The sequence below is a fragment of the Misgurnus anguillicaudatus genome, chromosome 17 (assembly GCF_027580225.2).
Source record: "Misgurnus anguillicaudatus chromosome 17, ASM2758022v2, whole genome shotgun sequence".
Taxonomy (NCBI): Eukaryota; Metazoa; Chordata; class Actinopteri; order Cypriniformes; family Cobitidae; genus Misgurnus; species Misgurnus anguillicaudatus.
Window position 1 is genome coordinate 7266939 of NC_073353.2, and position 16404 is coordinate 7283342.

Consider the following 16404-nt stretch of genomic DNA (forward strand, 5'->3'; position numbering starts at 1 on the left):
TTTCTGGAGAGCTGCAGCTTCTTCTGTGGTGTTCTGCCATAGACACTGTGCTGTTCAAACACTTGCGTATGGTAGAATCATGAAACGAGAGTGTCAGTTCAAATGATGTCTTCAAGGCTTTAGCTGATACTCGTGGGTTCTTCTTTACTTCATTGAGTATTCTGCATTGTGCATTAGGAGTCATCTTGGCTGTGCGTCCACTTCTAGGAAGGGTAGCTACAGTATTAAACTCCATTCTCCATTTATAGGCAATTTGATTGATGTCAAAACATTTTGAGATTGTTTTGTATCCCTTTTCGGCCATATGGAGTGCAACACTTTTTGATCAGATATCTTTAAAGAGCTTATTCATGGTTCATAAGAGCTGATGCTTCTTAAGGACACCAATCTTAAAAGTGTCTTTTAATCAATCAAAGTTGAACTAAACCACACATTTAAACTAATTTTATTAATTGGTCTCCAGTTTGCCAGCTGCTGACAAAAATTTGCTTTCATTAAAGTAATTAGTCTATGGCAGGGGTGGGGAACCCTGGTCCTGGAGGGCCACTGTCCTGCAGAGTTTAGTTCCAACCCTAATTAAACACACCTGAAAAATCGAATTAAAGTCTTCAGGATTACTTAAAAATGAAATTCAGGTGTGTTTGTTTAGGGTTGGAACTAAACTGTGCAGGACAGTGGCCCTCCAGGACCCAGGGTTGCCCACTCCTGGTCTATGGGTTACTTCAAATTTCCTCCAGCACTGTGAATGTTTATTGGGTGTTTTCAAAAAAGACAAAAGAAACCAGAATTGATTGTCTGTTGTCAGCCTATGCACATTGTTTGTCTATTGTTGTGACCCAGATGAGGATCAGATCACATTTTATGGCAGATCACCGTAGAAAACCAGTTCACTTCCAGAGATTCACACACTTTTGCTACTGTATATGCTCATCATTTATAATGTATAATGATGACTTATGTCTGACCTAGGCATAGCTGGAACTTTATTATAAACTGTAGTAAACAGTAAACTCTTTTTTTTAAATTATGCTAATGTTCATAACACTGCAAACATTCATCATCCAAATTAATTAAAATTTCTATCAGAGCACATCCAGATTATGATCTATGATCATTCAATTTACAAAGTGCTTTGGGGGACCTGTAGATTGTGAGGTCTAGCGCCACAGCACATACCTCCTTAACTGGATTGAGTTCTAAAGAATGTGAAGGCCGGGGCAACACCTCAACTCTTTATCACGTTGTTCAAACCATTCCTGAAGAATGCCTGGCTGAGTGCATTACAATGCTGAAAGAGAGTGTGATGCACTGTGTGCTAAGAGACATTGCTCCAATAAATATCAAATTGTATTTGACGTTTTTACAGTTATATGTAGTTTTCTGTTGGCTCAGACCAGACTGGACAGCCTTCATTTCCCTCACAAGCTGATGAGCCCACACTGTTTGTCCCGCCGCAGACCACTGTTGGTCAAATTTCACCACTGCTGACAGGAAGAAACCCACAATCATCTATCAATGTGGACAGAACTGAAACATTTAGATGTGCAAAAAAAAAACTTTGATATTGGAAGAAATTAAAAACTCAATGAATGATTCAGTAAATACAGTTGTGCTCATAAGTTTACATACCCTGGCAGAATTAATAATTTCTTGGTCATTTTCCGAGTATATAAATAACAAAAACTTCGCTCATTGTTAGTGTTTCACCTGAAGTTATTTGTGGGGGTTTTCTTTGCATCCCGAACAATTTTTTTCTGACAGCTGTGGTTTTAACAGAACCCTTAATTTTCCACTTTGAACACTGCTTGTTGGCATTCTTGGCAATCTTTGTATGTCCCTTTCCTGTTGTACAGTTCAACTACCTTTTCCTGCAGATCCTTTGACAATTTGCTTGCTTTCCCTAGGACTCAGAATCCAGAAATGTCAGTGCAGCACTGGATGAGAGATGCAAGATGGTCTGTCTAACCATGAGCACAACTGTATAATACTACTACTACTACAACATGCATTAAAGGGATATTCCACTTTTTTTTAAATATGCTCATTTTCCAGCTCCCCTAGAGTTAATTAGTTAACATTTGATTCTTACCTTTTTGGAATCCATTCAGCTGATCTCCGCGTCTAAGGCAAGCATTTTTAGCATAGCTTAGCACAATCCATTGAATCGGACCAGACCACTAGCATCATGCTAAAAATAATAATCAAGGACTTTGCTGCTGTAACATGGCGGCAGCAGTCATAGTGATATTACACAGTGCCCGAAAATAGTCTTCTGCTATCGAAAGTAACCAAAGGGACTATTTTCAGGCGTTGCGCCACATCACTACGCCTTGATTATTACACCAGTTTGAGAGCATAGTTCCTAACCATATCTGCCTAGAAAATCACAAATTTTCATTTTCTTTTGGTCTTAGTACACAATGTAACTACAGAAGAGTCAAGTTTTAAATAGAAAAAATATTGAAACTCTTTGGGGGTTTTTTTAGCGCAATGCTAATGGTCCAATCAGATTCCATGGATTGCGCCAAGCCACGCCAAAAGTGGTAGCGCCAGACCCGAAGATCAGCCGAACGGACTCCAAAACGGCAAAAATCAAATGTTTAACTCTATGGAAGCTGAAAAATGATATTTCCAAAAGAAGTGGAGTGTCCCATTAAGGCTTTAAAAGTCATCAGCACAAAAGAGTTGTTTACTGTAATCCAGACTGTGATAAAGTAATAAATAAAAGCACAAGATTTCATATCATAGTTTCAGCATTTCATGTTTTAATTTTGCATGTTTAATTCTTCATTCCTGTTGCACTCCAAATCTACAATATTCTGAAAACGTGCACAAAATTTTTTTATGTTTTCCTTCCTCCTGCAAGAAAAATAATAATAATAATAATAATAATAATAATATAATAATAATACAAAACAAAACTATTACTCAAGCAGAGTAGACAGGAAACTAGTGTTAATTCTAGAAAGTTCCTTCTAGTCTTTTAATTGATCAGTAACTCAGTCGACTTGGACTCCTCCAGTCTGGGCTTCACACCAAAAAGTTAAAAAAAATATTCTCTCTAAAACAAATATTTTCAACTCGTATCAGTAATGTCATTTCTGCAGAAACTACAGCGATACTCATCTCTCATCCCTCCCTCAATCAAAATCTCCAACTTCAGGATAAAAAAAGAGGAATGACAAAGATTCAAAGACCAAAAAAAAACCTGATTCTTTAGTTAATGTGAATCATCTTATAGATTCAAACTGATCTGATTCACCTGAGCTCAACGTCTAAAGCTCAATTCTCAGATTTTAAAATATTTGTAACTTCCCAGAGTTAAATTAAAATAAATAAATGTTTGATACAGGGAAAGCGGTCGATCTATCATAGTTTTAGTTGCTCTTTTTTATTATTGTTTTTTGTTTCAGTTTTTATAAGAAAAATCTGACATAAAAACACCTGTCTTTTCAGATTTTTCCACTATCTCCACTGTCACTTTCTTACAATAATGTTAACTGACAGAATATGCATCAAAGAAAAAAGACATTAAAAACTCTACGCAAAGGGATTTTAAAAACATTTCCATGAAATAAATAAATAAAATACTTGTGTATATCCATGAAGCATAGCTTGGATGGGTGAAAGGAAAGGATAGGCTGAGAATACTTGGGTTTCTTTTTGCACTTAAGAGAGTGTACATGTGTGATGAAGGTGATGATGATGATGATGGAGGAGGAAAATGGGCAGTGGGGAGGGCAGGGAGAATCAGTTAGTGGCCAGTCCCGTCGCCTCAGATGACAGTCTGAAATCACAAGAGATTTCAGTCAAAATCTGCTGTACATAAACCCAAAAGCTTCTTTAATTGGAAGAGATGCTTCAGATGTGTCAACATGTAACAGAAAACTCTCACATGTGTTATGTACTTGACAAAGCTGAGAGCGTTACCGTGCATTGATTAGGTACTCTGCCAAACTGATGCTGGCAGGTGAACCAGTGATGGTCACCTGCCGGTCAGTCGAACCTTCCACCGGGTTGGCAATCTTGATTTGTGCCCCAGACATCTGACGGATCTCATTGATCTTTGCGCCTTGGCGGCCAATGATGCAGCCGATCAACTGTCAAACGTCATCAGACGATTATTTCAACTATCATTTATATCATCAACTCCTATATAGCAACAATTCATTGACATACAAACCAGTGCTCCGACTACAGCTGCATATGATATTAACAGCATTCATCTGCTAGCCTAACAAAAACCATCTGTCTGGCCGTCATTTAGCAGCCAAGATTGACAGCCAACGTATGAACGATAAAGGCGAAAGCTTAGAATTGATGCCAACATGCATCTAAAACTCTTGAGAAGTAAATTAAACTCACATCATTTGGAATGGTCAGTTCATGAGAGCCTGTCTGTGCAGTAGCATCCATACCAGCTTCAAGAGAGAAACACATTGAATTAGTCATGTATGAATGAAGTGCGTCAGTATTAGGACTGATTCATGGACACGCTGGTTACCAGTAAAGCCTTGACTACTGGGAGCCAAAGGAAACGGGCTCTGCTGCATCGCCAACTGATGAAGTTTAGTGAGCTGTGGAGAAAAGACACCATATTAATATCACACAAAGATTCAGATTTAATCAAAAATATTAGACGTACCAAGATGAAGCACTAGTATTACTATAAATGGGGGGAATGCAACACTCAATATAGCCAATCAAGCAAAGGAAGTCCCGCCCTCCAGTCAGAAGAGCCAATCGGCAATCCCTAAAGACGACTGACACTCTCTGGGGGAGAGGCTTTATATCCTTAAGTCATTGTCTGATGTCACATTTCGGGTTCAGATGCTAAATCAGATGCATTAAGCAAATAAACTATACTAATAAACACGCACAGTGTAAAACTCATGCCGGTTTCACACCGCAAGCGTAAGGAGAGCGTTTGCCGCACGTGTCTATTTTTTGCTTTCACACCAGCTGCGCTTGCAGCGCATACTGTGCAGTTTAATAACAGTATAAAAATCTCAAGTTCACATTATTTTACATGCATTTATTAGCAAAACCTCTCAATATGCCTTTTGACGGTCACAGTAATTTATAACTGTGATACGTTTAATCCACATTGTTTCCGTGCTGTTCTGGTCCGTGTAATGACAGATATAGACAAAATTGTAGACATAAAAAGCCAATGGCACATTATTAAATCTGTTTCTTTGAAGTTTACGATCAAATAAAATATTTCACAGTAATTGACAGCATGATTCAATTGTCGTTTTTCCCTTCAACAGTATGTAAGATTTAGATTTATAGATGTCTCCGTTTCTCTGACGATTATTAAGATAGATGAGGATTCATTTAGTGCTGGGCAGAGAGTGAATGACAGCGCAGTCTACAGTGTGTTTTTAAATATTTAATTGCTTTCTGTTAAATTGCTCAAAGTCATGACTGTTTAAAAATACACTTGGCATCACATTCATGATTTTATGGTAAAATTACACTTTTTTGCCTCAATCCACAAGCATTGAAACCATAAACAGTCTCTTTATCTCCCTACTGAAATCTCAGATGGTAAGAAGGTAATATATCTAAAGCTAAAAATGTAGCTTTAATGTGTGATACAAATAAATAGCGCTCATAAGTGGCTTTTGAGATTGTAGTCTCAAATGAAGTGAGTGGAGGCTTGAACCCCAACATTTTTTGTACATCATGACTTAAAGCAACACTAAAGAGTTTTTGCTCTTTGCTCCCCCTACAGGTTAGAAGCGGAATTGTCCATTACCACTGTCGTAAATAATTTAGCCTACCGGAGCAAAGCTGGCTCTGATTGGATTGTCGGTCTGCCATACAGCACGTTGTTGTAGTTTTCACTCGAACTACAGGAACGCGACCCGACGGTTGGAAACTTCTTTAGTGCGGTTTTGGCCGATAGAGGGCTGAAAAGCGAATGTGAAAGTGCCGTTCCCCCTGTTTCGAGTGGATGAACGACTGAAACTTTTTTGGAAACGTTATTTTAAGGTAAAAAAAAGTCTTTGGTGTTGCTTTAACAAGTGGATACAGAGTCGCATGAGGCACTTGACAATCTAAACAATTTTGAATAGAGCACAATTTGAGATTATGGAATAAAAATGATGGTACAGTTAATGATAGCTTTTAATGCTGGTCAGAAATATGTTGTTTAATTGCGATTTTAGAGATATCTGTCTTTCCCATTCAAGTAGGTAAGCCTAGTGTTGGCCAAATAAATCAGCCGACGATGCTTGCTATCCTTCTCAATGACTCTCAATGATTGCCGCTATATCCAAATGCCAGAGGGCGCTTTCATGTAGAAACTCAATATGGGTCCCATAAGCATTTTTTTTATTGTTGTTCTTCAAACCTTTTCAGGTAATTCATGATAATAAAGAATATGTATAATGATTATGTTTGATGAGTGTTGCTTTTTTAAATGCATGTTATAAACAACTCAAACTCAGTGATTTTAGATGGATAAGGACTTCCTAATGATCAAAGAGCCATAGTACATGAAAAAGCTGTGCATAATATCGGCTGTGCAATTCAGAATCGATATCAAACAGGTATTATTAGTGTGTATCGGCACTTATCGTCCCATCCCTAGTAAGACTTTATTCTTGTATGACTTAAATAACTGCCCGGAGGCGTCCGAAAAAAAGATGTCCGCCGAGTGGAGTGACTTTGATATATAACTTACATCAGGCTGAGGAATGGCGTGTTGTCCCTGCACCGCATAGGCCTGAAAAACATTAAACAGAAAAAGACTGAAAAAAAAAAAATCACACAAACAACTAAACAAATCTCTGTCATGCTTATCAAAACAACTCAAACATCTATCAGTTCCTCAACTGTTCTTCTCTCAAACAACAAACATCCAGACATGACACAGGCTCTTATGTCACCCTGTTAATATATTGAGGTTAAAGAAACATGGCTTTTACAGTAATAACATACATGCTATATTTTTTCTTCCACTTAGTTCATTTCTGCCGTTTGTCGGGACTGACTTATAAGGCGTGAGTTTTCATTGCACGTAACAGAAGCGGAAAGAAAAATGAGCACTTATAACAGTTTTATATCTATCAGGATGTGTGTTAAAGGGGCAGTGTGTAATTGATGGAGACAACTTAGTATAAAAAATTTTGTCCATTAAGGGCTTCTGTAGAAACATGGCGGCACAAAATGGCGACTTCCACGTAATGGGACCCTCTGTGTATGTAGATAAAAAGGTCTCATTCTAAGATAATAAAAACATAACGGTTTATTTATACAGAGATGGTACATAACCGATTCAATACTTTGACTTAAATAAAATCAGAACAGAAATTTTTTTTGGTGGCAAAAATGTAGGCTAAATGTATTCAGGAATTGAATTTGTTAGTTTAGTGCAAGGTGTTAGTAGAAAAAGTTTAAGAGAAAGTTAAGAAAAGATTTACCTACTGTTATAAAATAATGTAAAAAAGAATGTTATTTAGTGGAGAACTTTGCAGCAGTATTTTATTTATTATTCTTTTTTATTTTATATATTTTATTTATTATATTTTAATAAAAAGTGTTTAAAATTTGTTAAAGTTTCTAGTAATAAACAGCCTGCAGTTTAATGTTCATGCATTTTCTCCTTACTGTACCGAAAATGAACCGAATCATGACTTCAAAACCGAGGTACGCACCGAACCGTGATTTTTGTGTACCGTTACACCCCTATAACCTATAGCCTGAATTTGACTTTAACCGTTTAATAAAGACTTTAAAAAAAATTGGTTTGACCTCAATCCTAGAATAAAAGCATGCACCACGTTTGTGAACAGTTGCTCACATCAGATGCGTCACACAAGCACAATGACACACGCTTACCTGTCCTCCTGCAAAGATGACAGGCGATCCTGAGGGTTTGGGCCGGTAAGGGATGGTAACACCTTTAGGAGGAGACTGAAATAAGAAGATAACAAGAAGAATGATGGGCAAATACTTCTGCAGTTTCAAGTCAAGTTCTAGTGCCTGACAAACACTGACAAGTTAATTTGCGGTTGTAGTTGTCATCTGTCAGTGTTTGTTGGATCAGTGACCAAATTTAAACATTAAAGTGCTTGTACAAGAAACCAGGGTTGGGGAATGTGGTTAAAAAAACGCTTATCAATGATAACGGATCAATAAATATTGTTTTGGCAATGCATCATTTGACAAAGTGGTATCAGCTTGAAGATTATCTAGACACTAGCTGCGTTTACATGGTCAATACAAAACAATAAATGTAATCATTATGATATTGCTTCACATGGCTATGCGAAACATCAGGTGCGCCACACAGTTCTTTCAAGTAGCTATGTATCCTCATGAAAATAATGCATTATTAGGCCTGTCGCGATAAACGATAAATCGATTAATCGCACGGTAAATAAAATGAGCTCGATCGATTTTTAGGACGCGATAATTCACATTTGCATGCTTGTTTGTTTTCCTTGTCTCTCTCTCTCTACCAAAGAGACTGGATGACCGCTCCATGCAACGAGTGACAAGGAGTGAACCCTCGTCAGTCATTTGTCAGTCGCATGATCTGTGTGGGGAGGGGGGACTCCTGGCGTAGCCTATCACAGTAGGCGTACTGAGGAGGATGAGCGCCGCGTGAGTGTAGCAGGAGAAAACACTAGTTGAGACGAGAGTTGGAGAAAAAGATGGATTTACTAGAGGCTGTTTACACTTGTCATTAACATGCGTTTTCATCGATCGGATCACAATGTTTAAAGGGAAACTTCACCCATTTGCATTAAGCTTTGTACCGTTAGAACCCCAGTCATGTTTTTGAATGGTCGTGCACCATTCCCTCAGTTTCCCCTGAGAGGGGAGAAATACTGATTTCAGTGAGGCACTTCCTTCTTTCAATGATGCAAAAATCGTCATTTTGCGTCATTGAAAGAAGGAAATCCTGTATCTCTATTGAGTGTGAAAGACTACAGACACTCATTCCTCATTTTTCCAAGGTGGGGGCTATGGGTGGCACCCACGCGGGCTTCAGACCAATTACAGATACGTGGGTGGGACTTACGAAAATATACGAACACAGACCGAAAAAAAACGACCAGCCGCCATCTTTATGCTAAGCTAAGCTAAACAGAAGTTGTGGAGCGAGCCAGAATTCATGTTACAATAACAGTGGAAGTTAATCAATATTACATGGAAGAGGGTGATTTTACAAGCGTGATGCTCTAATCCGCTGTTCATTGCACCTTTATGAGCCACAATACTGCAAAGAGCTGAGGCAGATGTAGGAACAGAAGCCCGAGGAGTAGGCCGGAGCCTGGGCGTCGGCTGGGTAGAGGAGCCCGGTGAAGAAGCAGCAACCATCGGCCTCTGCTGCGTAGAGAAGCTTGCCTGTTCTCTCGCTGTGTGGCTTCTTTATAACATTTCTGCATCAGATAAGGATATGGACGTTTGTTTGGTGAAGGTTTCTATGCAAGAGAGGAACTTTGCGCGCGTTTGGAACGTTTATTTCACGGACATGTTTCGGTTTACGAGCAAACGCGCTGCGGAGTATATGAGCTTGGACAGACTCGCGCTGTGTGCTTTCGGTTTAAGATTTCTGGATCAGATAAGGATATGAACGTTTGTCTTGTTAATGTTTCTGGTCGCGTGCTTATATCAAAGACGTGTTTCGGCTTACGAGCACAAGCTCCAAGAGCTGAGGCAGCGCGTCTGTGGAGATATTATGCAGGGGACGCGTTTGTGTGGAGGATGCAGGGATAAACGGACGTCTGACTAAAGTGAGTGTTTATATTTTCTTTGTTATACTAACGTGGCATTTATGTACACAATAGCATATCTGAGCGGTGTTTTATATGTCTATATTGTGAGAGCAGTGAGGCAAATAATAACACAAATGTAATTACAGTAAACAAGAGACAAAAAGAAAATTGGTAAAACTAAATAAACATTTAAAATGCATACACTTTTTTTAAGTACTTGGAAAGACATTTGTACTGTGGATCTGAAACCGCACGTTACTGTTTGAATAAGACTTTGCTACACACCAGGCCAGAGTGTTATTGTGTGTACCACAATGTAACATCACGTTTAAAAGTAAATCATGATTGGTGTCTGTCAGACACAGTGGTGCTGGCTATTTTCTTTGTTTTACTAACGTGGCATTTATGTACATAATAGCATGTCTGAGCCGTGTTCCGAGTAATGGGAGTGGCTTGCAGAGCTGTGCATTGTGGTGCATAGTGGCAGTTGTAGTTTTTCATACAAATGTGCTCTAAAGTCACATTTTGTCTTTTCTCTGTCAAATAGGCACAAAATTCTACATTTATGTTACATTTTGACTACAAATATGACTCACTTTCCATAAAGATTAATGTTCCTATCGGTGAAATGGCCCTTTAACGTCTTTTCTGACTTTTCTGACACAAGGTGAACGTGCTATTTTTAGCCTTTCATTGATAAACTAAAGCGGGTGATCTCCGCAGTTTCATTTTGCAAGCGTGTGAAAGTTGCGCGATCTTATTTCATCAATTGTGCTGAAAATTCAGAGAAAGCTCTAACATATACATGTAGAAAATACTGTGCAGCATGTTTACTTGCTAAACAAGCAGTGGACATAATATTAGTTTGGGTCCATATAAACTCATAATTACTCCCGCTCGCGTTTAAATGACAGCGGAGAGACTCACCCACCGTCCCGACAGACCACCCCCTCACAGTATCCAGGACAGAAGCGGTCAAAAGTGGACAAAAGAGACGGATTTAAATACCAGGTGTAAACGCGACGTGTCTCTCTCCTCCACTTATACCACGTGTAAACAGCCAAGTTTCAAAACCAAACGCTACAGCTGCAGTGTGGGAGTACTTTGGATTTAAACCTAATGACCGAGGTGAACCACTAAACCTGAACGAGCCGTTATGTCGCATTTGTGGTAAAAACGTAGCACTTAAAAGTGGCAACACGACAAACATGCATATGCACCTAAAACGCAATCATCCTGTTATTTTGTTCATTTCTTGTGGATATTTAAAATGTCTTTCAGTTCCAGTATTACTTATTGTTTAGAAATAAAAGTTTATAGATCTTTGAAAAGGTGTATCTGCATTATCATAATGGTCCCGGAGCATCAATGTTATCGTCTATCGCGATAAATTCCGAGGCAAAATTTGTTATCGTGACAGGCCTATGCATTATACCTTACAATTAAAAACTTTAGAATTAAAGAGGAGATAATGTGATAACGATGTGTGCTTAGGAGATCGTGAATGACTGTGGGAATGATGTTAACTGTGGGATGCAGGGTTGCTATGGTAGCGGGGCACTGGAGAGAGAAGGATGCTTCATGTGCGATAATGAAATTAAGCCAAAAATGTTCACCAAGTTGTCAACTCAGTTGCATGGCGGAATATTACATAATTTTATTTCTGATTTGCTATTGGTCGCATTTGATGGCTGTTTGATTATCATCACCATCAAGATTAAGTTAAGTATGATCCTGTTTTATAATCTTTTATCACCCAGCCCCACAGGTAAGTCAAGACACCTCCTAGAGCAGGGGTGGGCATCGAGGGCCACAGTCCTGCAGAGTTTAGCTTCAACCTTAATCGAACACACCTGAATGTCATTTCCAAACAGTCCTGAAGACTTCAATGAGATTTTTCAGCTGTGTTTGATTAGGGTTGGAGCTAAACTCTGCAGGGCTGTGGCCCTCAGGACCAGGAATTGCCCATCCCTGTCCTAGAGAATGACCATCAGAAACTCAAAGTTAGATGCTAGTGATGTGATGTACCTCCAGCATAACCACACAGATCTGTTTGACACACTCGATGATGGACAATGGAGTCCCAGCAATAGTGATGGCTCTCTCGGTGGAGTTGGGGAGCATATCTCCAGCCACCTGAACCTGAGCTCCAGTCGACTACACACACAGACAGAAGAGAGTAATGAAACATAAACTTTCTAACATGAAGTGTTAAAGTCAAGACTATAACATGCACGCTTACCTCTCTGATCTCTTTGATCTTACAGCCACCCTTGCCAATCAGGGAGCCACACTGACTGGCCGGAACTACGATCCGCAGTGTGACCGGGGGCTTTGATGTGGCCGTACTGTTGGACATAGAGCTGCTGATGTCCTGATGAAATAAAGATGTGACATAAAATGTTTATTCACACTAGACATGATTGTCTTGAACCATATCTGACTCTCAACCGTCCCCCGAATCCCCTGCAGGCCTGCACTTAAGCTGAAGTTATGCCCCAGACACGACCGGAGCACACTTACATCATTTTAATGCGATTGTTTTAAAGAAAACCTAAAGATAAGCACTGGCACTCTCTCAGTTTAATGGAGTCACCCTATATTACATTAAAACCAACACACACACACAAAAAATTCACATCCGCAGTTTTCAACAGTTAATGAATGTGACATACCTCTTCCAGTTTCTCGATGATCATAGAGAAGGCTTTAAAGATGGCCGTTGTGGGACCAGCCAGGGTGATGATGCGTTCAGGGCAGTTCCCTTCAGAAATGTTGATACGGGCACCACTCTGCAGAGTCAATGACATCACAGATGAACAGTTTTACACAGACTACACATTTTAATTATTGCAAAAAAGAATTGATCTGAGATCTCACCTCCTCTCGCATCTTCTTCACTGATTCACCTTTCTGCAATATAGAAGTGCATTTAAATAAGCTGGACACACAAAGACAAAACACAAACAGCAGGTACACTCATCACCTGGGGCACCACAGGCAATTTTGGGTCTTATGAAAGAATATGAGGTTGGGCCCCCTTCCACAACCATTTTGTACTAAAAATACAAGCCATCTTAGCTATCCAAAATCTTTTAATACAAAATGAATTAAACCTTCTCTTTTAATTAGATTTGAGACTTTAGTCTGGTTTTCACAGGCAGAGTCTCACATGTGTACAAGTTAGCAGAAAGTCCGCTAGCAAAATTTGCTAACAGAAAAAGTGGCTACAAATTTAAGATCTATATCTGGACCAAAATCACATCCTTATCTTTTTCAGCAGTGATAAATGTAACCTATTAAATATTGAATTGAAGGAAGCTACTTCCTCAAAGACATCTCTGATTTGGTTTACCATCTGTTCTTAATCAATGACTGAATGAAGCGTGGGTGGTCATTTTGCCGGAAATGCAGAAACAAGCCACAACTTTGTTTTATCATTAACTCTTTTTGTGGACTTATAATTTTTTACATTACTACTATTACTGTGAATAATAAAATGATCTCTAGGGGTCCAAAAGTGTGTCCTAAGTGGCGCCCCTGCTCATCACTAACACAACAACAAAATGCTTCATTCTGTTCAGCTGTCAGACATTGTGCAAGTGGAGTTGACACATATTTTAATGTGTATGAAAATGCATAAATATAAAGTTTAAAAAAAATAGTAAGGCTGGCACAGCAGCAACGAACAGATGCATTTAGTTATTGACCCTAGAAGTCAGTGCAAAATGTTGAGAGATCACATCTGATGTGACATTACTGCAATGCATTCAATGTATATATTGTGCATGATGAGTACATGAAAGTATTTGGAGTAATGAATTTAATGAGTATAAAGAATAATGAGTTTAAAAACAGCAAGACCTTCCTCTTGTCATTAGTAAAGTTGGTACCAGTGTTTGGGAAGTTTAAGTGAACGTTTTAAGCACTTACTAATTTCAGATCCATGCTGGCAAATTAAGTTGGAATGAGCAAATTTTCAATGAGTTATTTATATTTTGACATTCTATATAAAAAAATTTTTTTTTAAACAATGACAAAGCTACACCTGTTTGAAGTTAATAAAATAAGCAAAGTCACTGCATCCATACCTTAAAATTACTGGTAAAACTAATAGATTTAGCACACAAAGTCTAAAATAATATCTATAGGAAAAATGTGTTTTTTTCTTTATTTTATTGTTTGACTGACAATAGCTGGGTTTCCATCACATTGATTTTATGCGCATTTTAAAGTATATTCCAAAATGGTAAAAATCAAATGTTTAACCCTAGGGGAGCTGGAAAATGAGAATATTCTAAAAAAAAGTGGAGTGTCCCTTTAAAACCCCGAGACAGATTGTTCTTCTGTATCAGCTGACATTTTCTTTACCATACGCGGCTCGACGTCGTTGTAATGCATTAAAAACGCACCCAATTCACATTTCTTTGTTTTTCTTTTTTTGTGAATTTTGAAAAGACTCGCTTTGATGGAAACCCCTAAATAGACAGCATTTTGGGAACTACAGAGAAACCCTGTCTACAGGGTTTAAGGACCATTGAACTGTTTAAATATCCAAACCCACCTTTCCAATGATGCTGCCCACTTCTTTGCCATGCATTAAAAGTCTGATAGTGAGAGTGACATTGAGTCCTCCTTCAATCACACCAGAATCCATGATGATCGATGAGTCGAGCTCTGGATCTTTGGTCACAGATGATCAACCTGCTGCATACAACATACAAACACTTAAAACACAAAGCACTACTGAAACACACACAAGAACAGTGACGACATGCACACAGCACTTCAAATCTAATGCGTTTAATAAACATATGAAGTCTGTGTGTGTCAGTACTGACGTCACATCTCACATTTAAATAGATAAAAATATTATTGACCGTTCAAATTATCTCATGTTACCACCGTTGTACAGTCCAACTAAACTAACACGTTTAACAGTAAAGTCTAATCGTACAACAAAATGGTTTGAACAAGCTGGTTACCCATATAAATCAGCGGGTCATTGAAAGAAATGTTCAGATAATTCAGCTTTCTCATACATAATTCACGAAGCTGGATATCTGCATATGAAATTAATCCACGTCAATCATTCAAATATTGTTTTAAATCAGCAGGTCAGGCATATAAATATTCATCGTCAAGTTAACGCTGCGTGTTTACTAGCTGCGTAATAGACTCGAATAACAGCAGACTCCCCTTTAAACCACACAAACCCGTTTAACGCGCGTTTACAAGTTTTGTTGCATAATTTAAGCGACATGTTTACATGATAAATGTTTAACGAGTCTTAAATTTCATCTAAGATGAGACGCCAGCGATTAGCACGGGGCTAACGAGCGTCTAGCTGGGCCTGCAGGCCCGTCGAGCTCGAGGACGCGTTTAAAGCGCTAAAATCTCACCTGATGCGCGCTCCGGGAAGGGGTGGAGGGTCCGGAGGGTAAGAGGGGAAGGTTCGGGAGGTTCGGGAGGGAGTTTTGAAAGGATTCGGGGAAGAGGGAAGACACGGCTGCGTGATCGAGCTCCACTCTTACAAAAGACAACAAGATCACCTCTCACCCACGACCTTTCTGACGTCATCGTGCGCTGGCCCCGCCCCTCATAGCGTACTGCGCACTACTTACTGCGTGCTGCACACTACTGTGGCTGCACCAGAAGCAGAAAACCAAAACAATTATTATGGACAAATAAAGGTTACTACGGAGCCCGTAAGGGTTCACTTTGGTGAATATTTTTAGACCACACTATTGCGTTCCCACGCAATACTTTTGCGTTCCCACGCAATACTTTTGCGTTCCCTCGCAATACTTTTTGCGTTCCCTCGCAATACTTTTTGCGTTCCCTCGCAATACTTTTTGCGTTCCCTCGCAAAACCTTTGCGTTCCCCCGAGAAACCTTTTGCGTTTGCTTGCAAAAAGAGACTACTGTTTTCGCGAGAAAGCACAGCGCTTCACAGCGTCACCTGAGGCGGTTCATTAGGCATTGGCATCATTGATGCCCACTGTTTGAAGATATAACTACTGTTATTAAAGAATTATACAGTATTTCTTTGTATTTAAGTCCAAGTTCAAATGAACAGTGGCATGTAAGACTAGTCTTGCATATTTAGTTCACTCCAAAATGGTCTAGTATTGTCACTTAACTTATGCTGCTTGACTTCTCAGCATAAAGATCATTATTAAATTAATATTAAATATTATTTCAAATTTAGAAATAGGCTACCCCATGCCATCTAATAAAGAAGTGGGTACTCCGTGTACCCAGCACTACACCATATGGCATCATTGATGTCCGCTGTTAGTAGATATATAACTACTGTTATTAAATAATTATATTGTATTTCTTTGTATTTAAGTCCAAGTTCAAAATAAAACTATAAACCTCTCCATTGTGAAATGGTTTATATACATTCACAATGGAGCGGTTTATAGAGTTTTATTTTGAACTTGGACATAAATACAAAAAATACAATATAATTATTTAATAACAAAGTTATATATCTACTAACAGCAGACATCAAGGATGCCATATGGCCCGGCGTTGCATTGCCCCCTCAGATCTGATTTGTGCATTTTTGTATTCATGGTTAAAATGTTCAACCTTTGGATTTAAATAATAATTTAACCTTATCCCCATATGGGATTTAAAATGTTCAGTGACATTACTG

At 38.8% G+C, this 16404-nt stretch overlaps 1 protein-coding gene across 2 annotated transcripts; it reads right to left on the bottom strand.

The window, feature by feature from the left end:
• Positions 1-2744: 2744 nt before the first annotated feature.
• Positions 2745-15322, bottom strand: pcbp2 (poly(rC) binding protein 2). 2 transcript variants are annotated; one of them, XM_055215582.2, is made up of 12 exons: positions 15140-15322; positions 14302-14441; positions 12618-12650; positions 12413-12529; positions 11980-12111; positions 11766-11894; positions 7852-7926; positions 6695-6736; positions 4505-4577; positions 4366-4421; positions 3931-4100; positions 2745-3787 (listed from the first exon to the last, which is right to left on the bottom strand). In XM_055215582.2, the coding sequence occupies exons 2-12, from the start codon at positions 14392-14394 to the stop codon at positions 3751-3753; spliced, it is 957 nt and encodes a 318-aa protein (XP_055071557.1). In that variant the 5' UTR covers positions 14395-14441; positions 15140-15322; the 3' UTR covers positions 2745-3750. The 2 variants fall into 2 exon arrangements, with proteins under 2 accessions (XP_055071557.1, XP_055071556.1); XM_055215581.2 differs by having other exon boundaries at positions 14302-14444.
• Positions 15323-16404: the final 1082 nt, after the last annotated feature.

Excerpts from the sequence above, each read along its gene's own strand:
- pcbp2 (XM_055215582.2), bottom strand. The coding sequence starts at position 14,394 with ATGGATTCTGGTGTGATTGAAGGAGGACTCAATGTCACTCTCACTATC. Across the intron at positions 12,651-14,301 it reads TGGGCAGCATCATTGGAAAG|AAAGGTGAATCAGTGAAGAA; the intron begins GTGGGTTTGGAT and ends TCTATATTGCAG. Across the intron at positions 6,737-7,851 it reads TCATCTTTGCAGGAGGACAG|GCCTATGCGGTGCAGGGACA; the intron begins GTAAGCGTGTGT and ends AATGTTTTTCAG.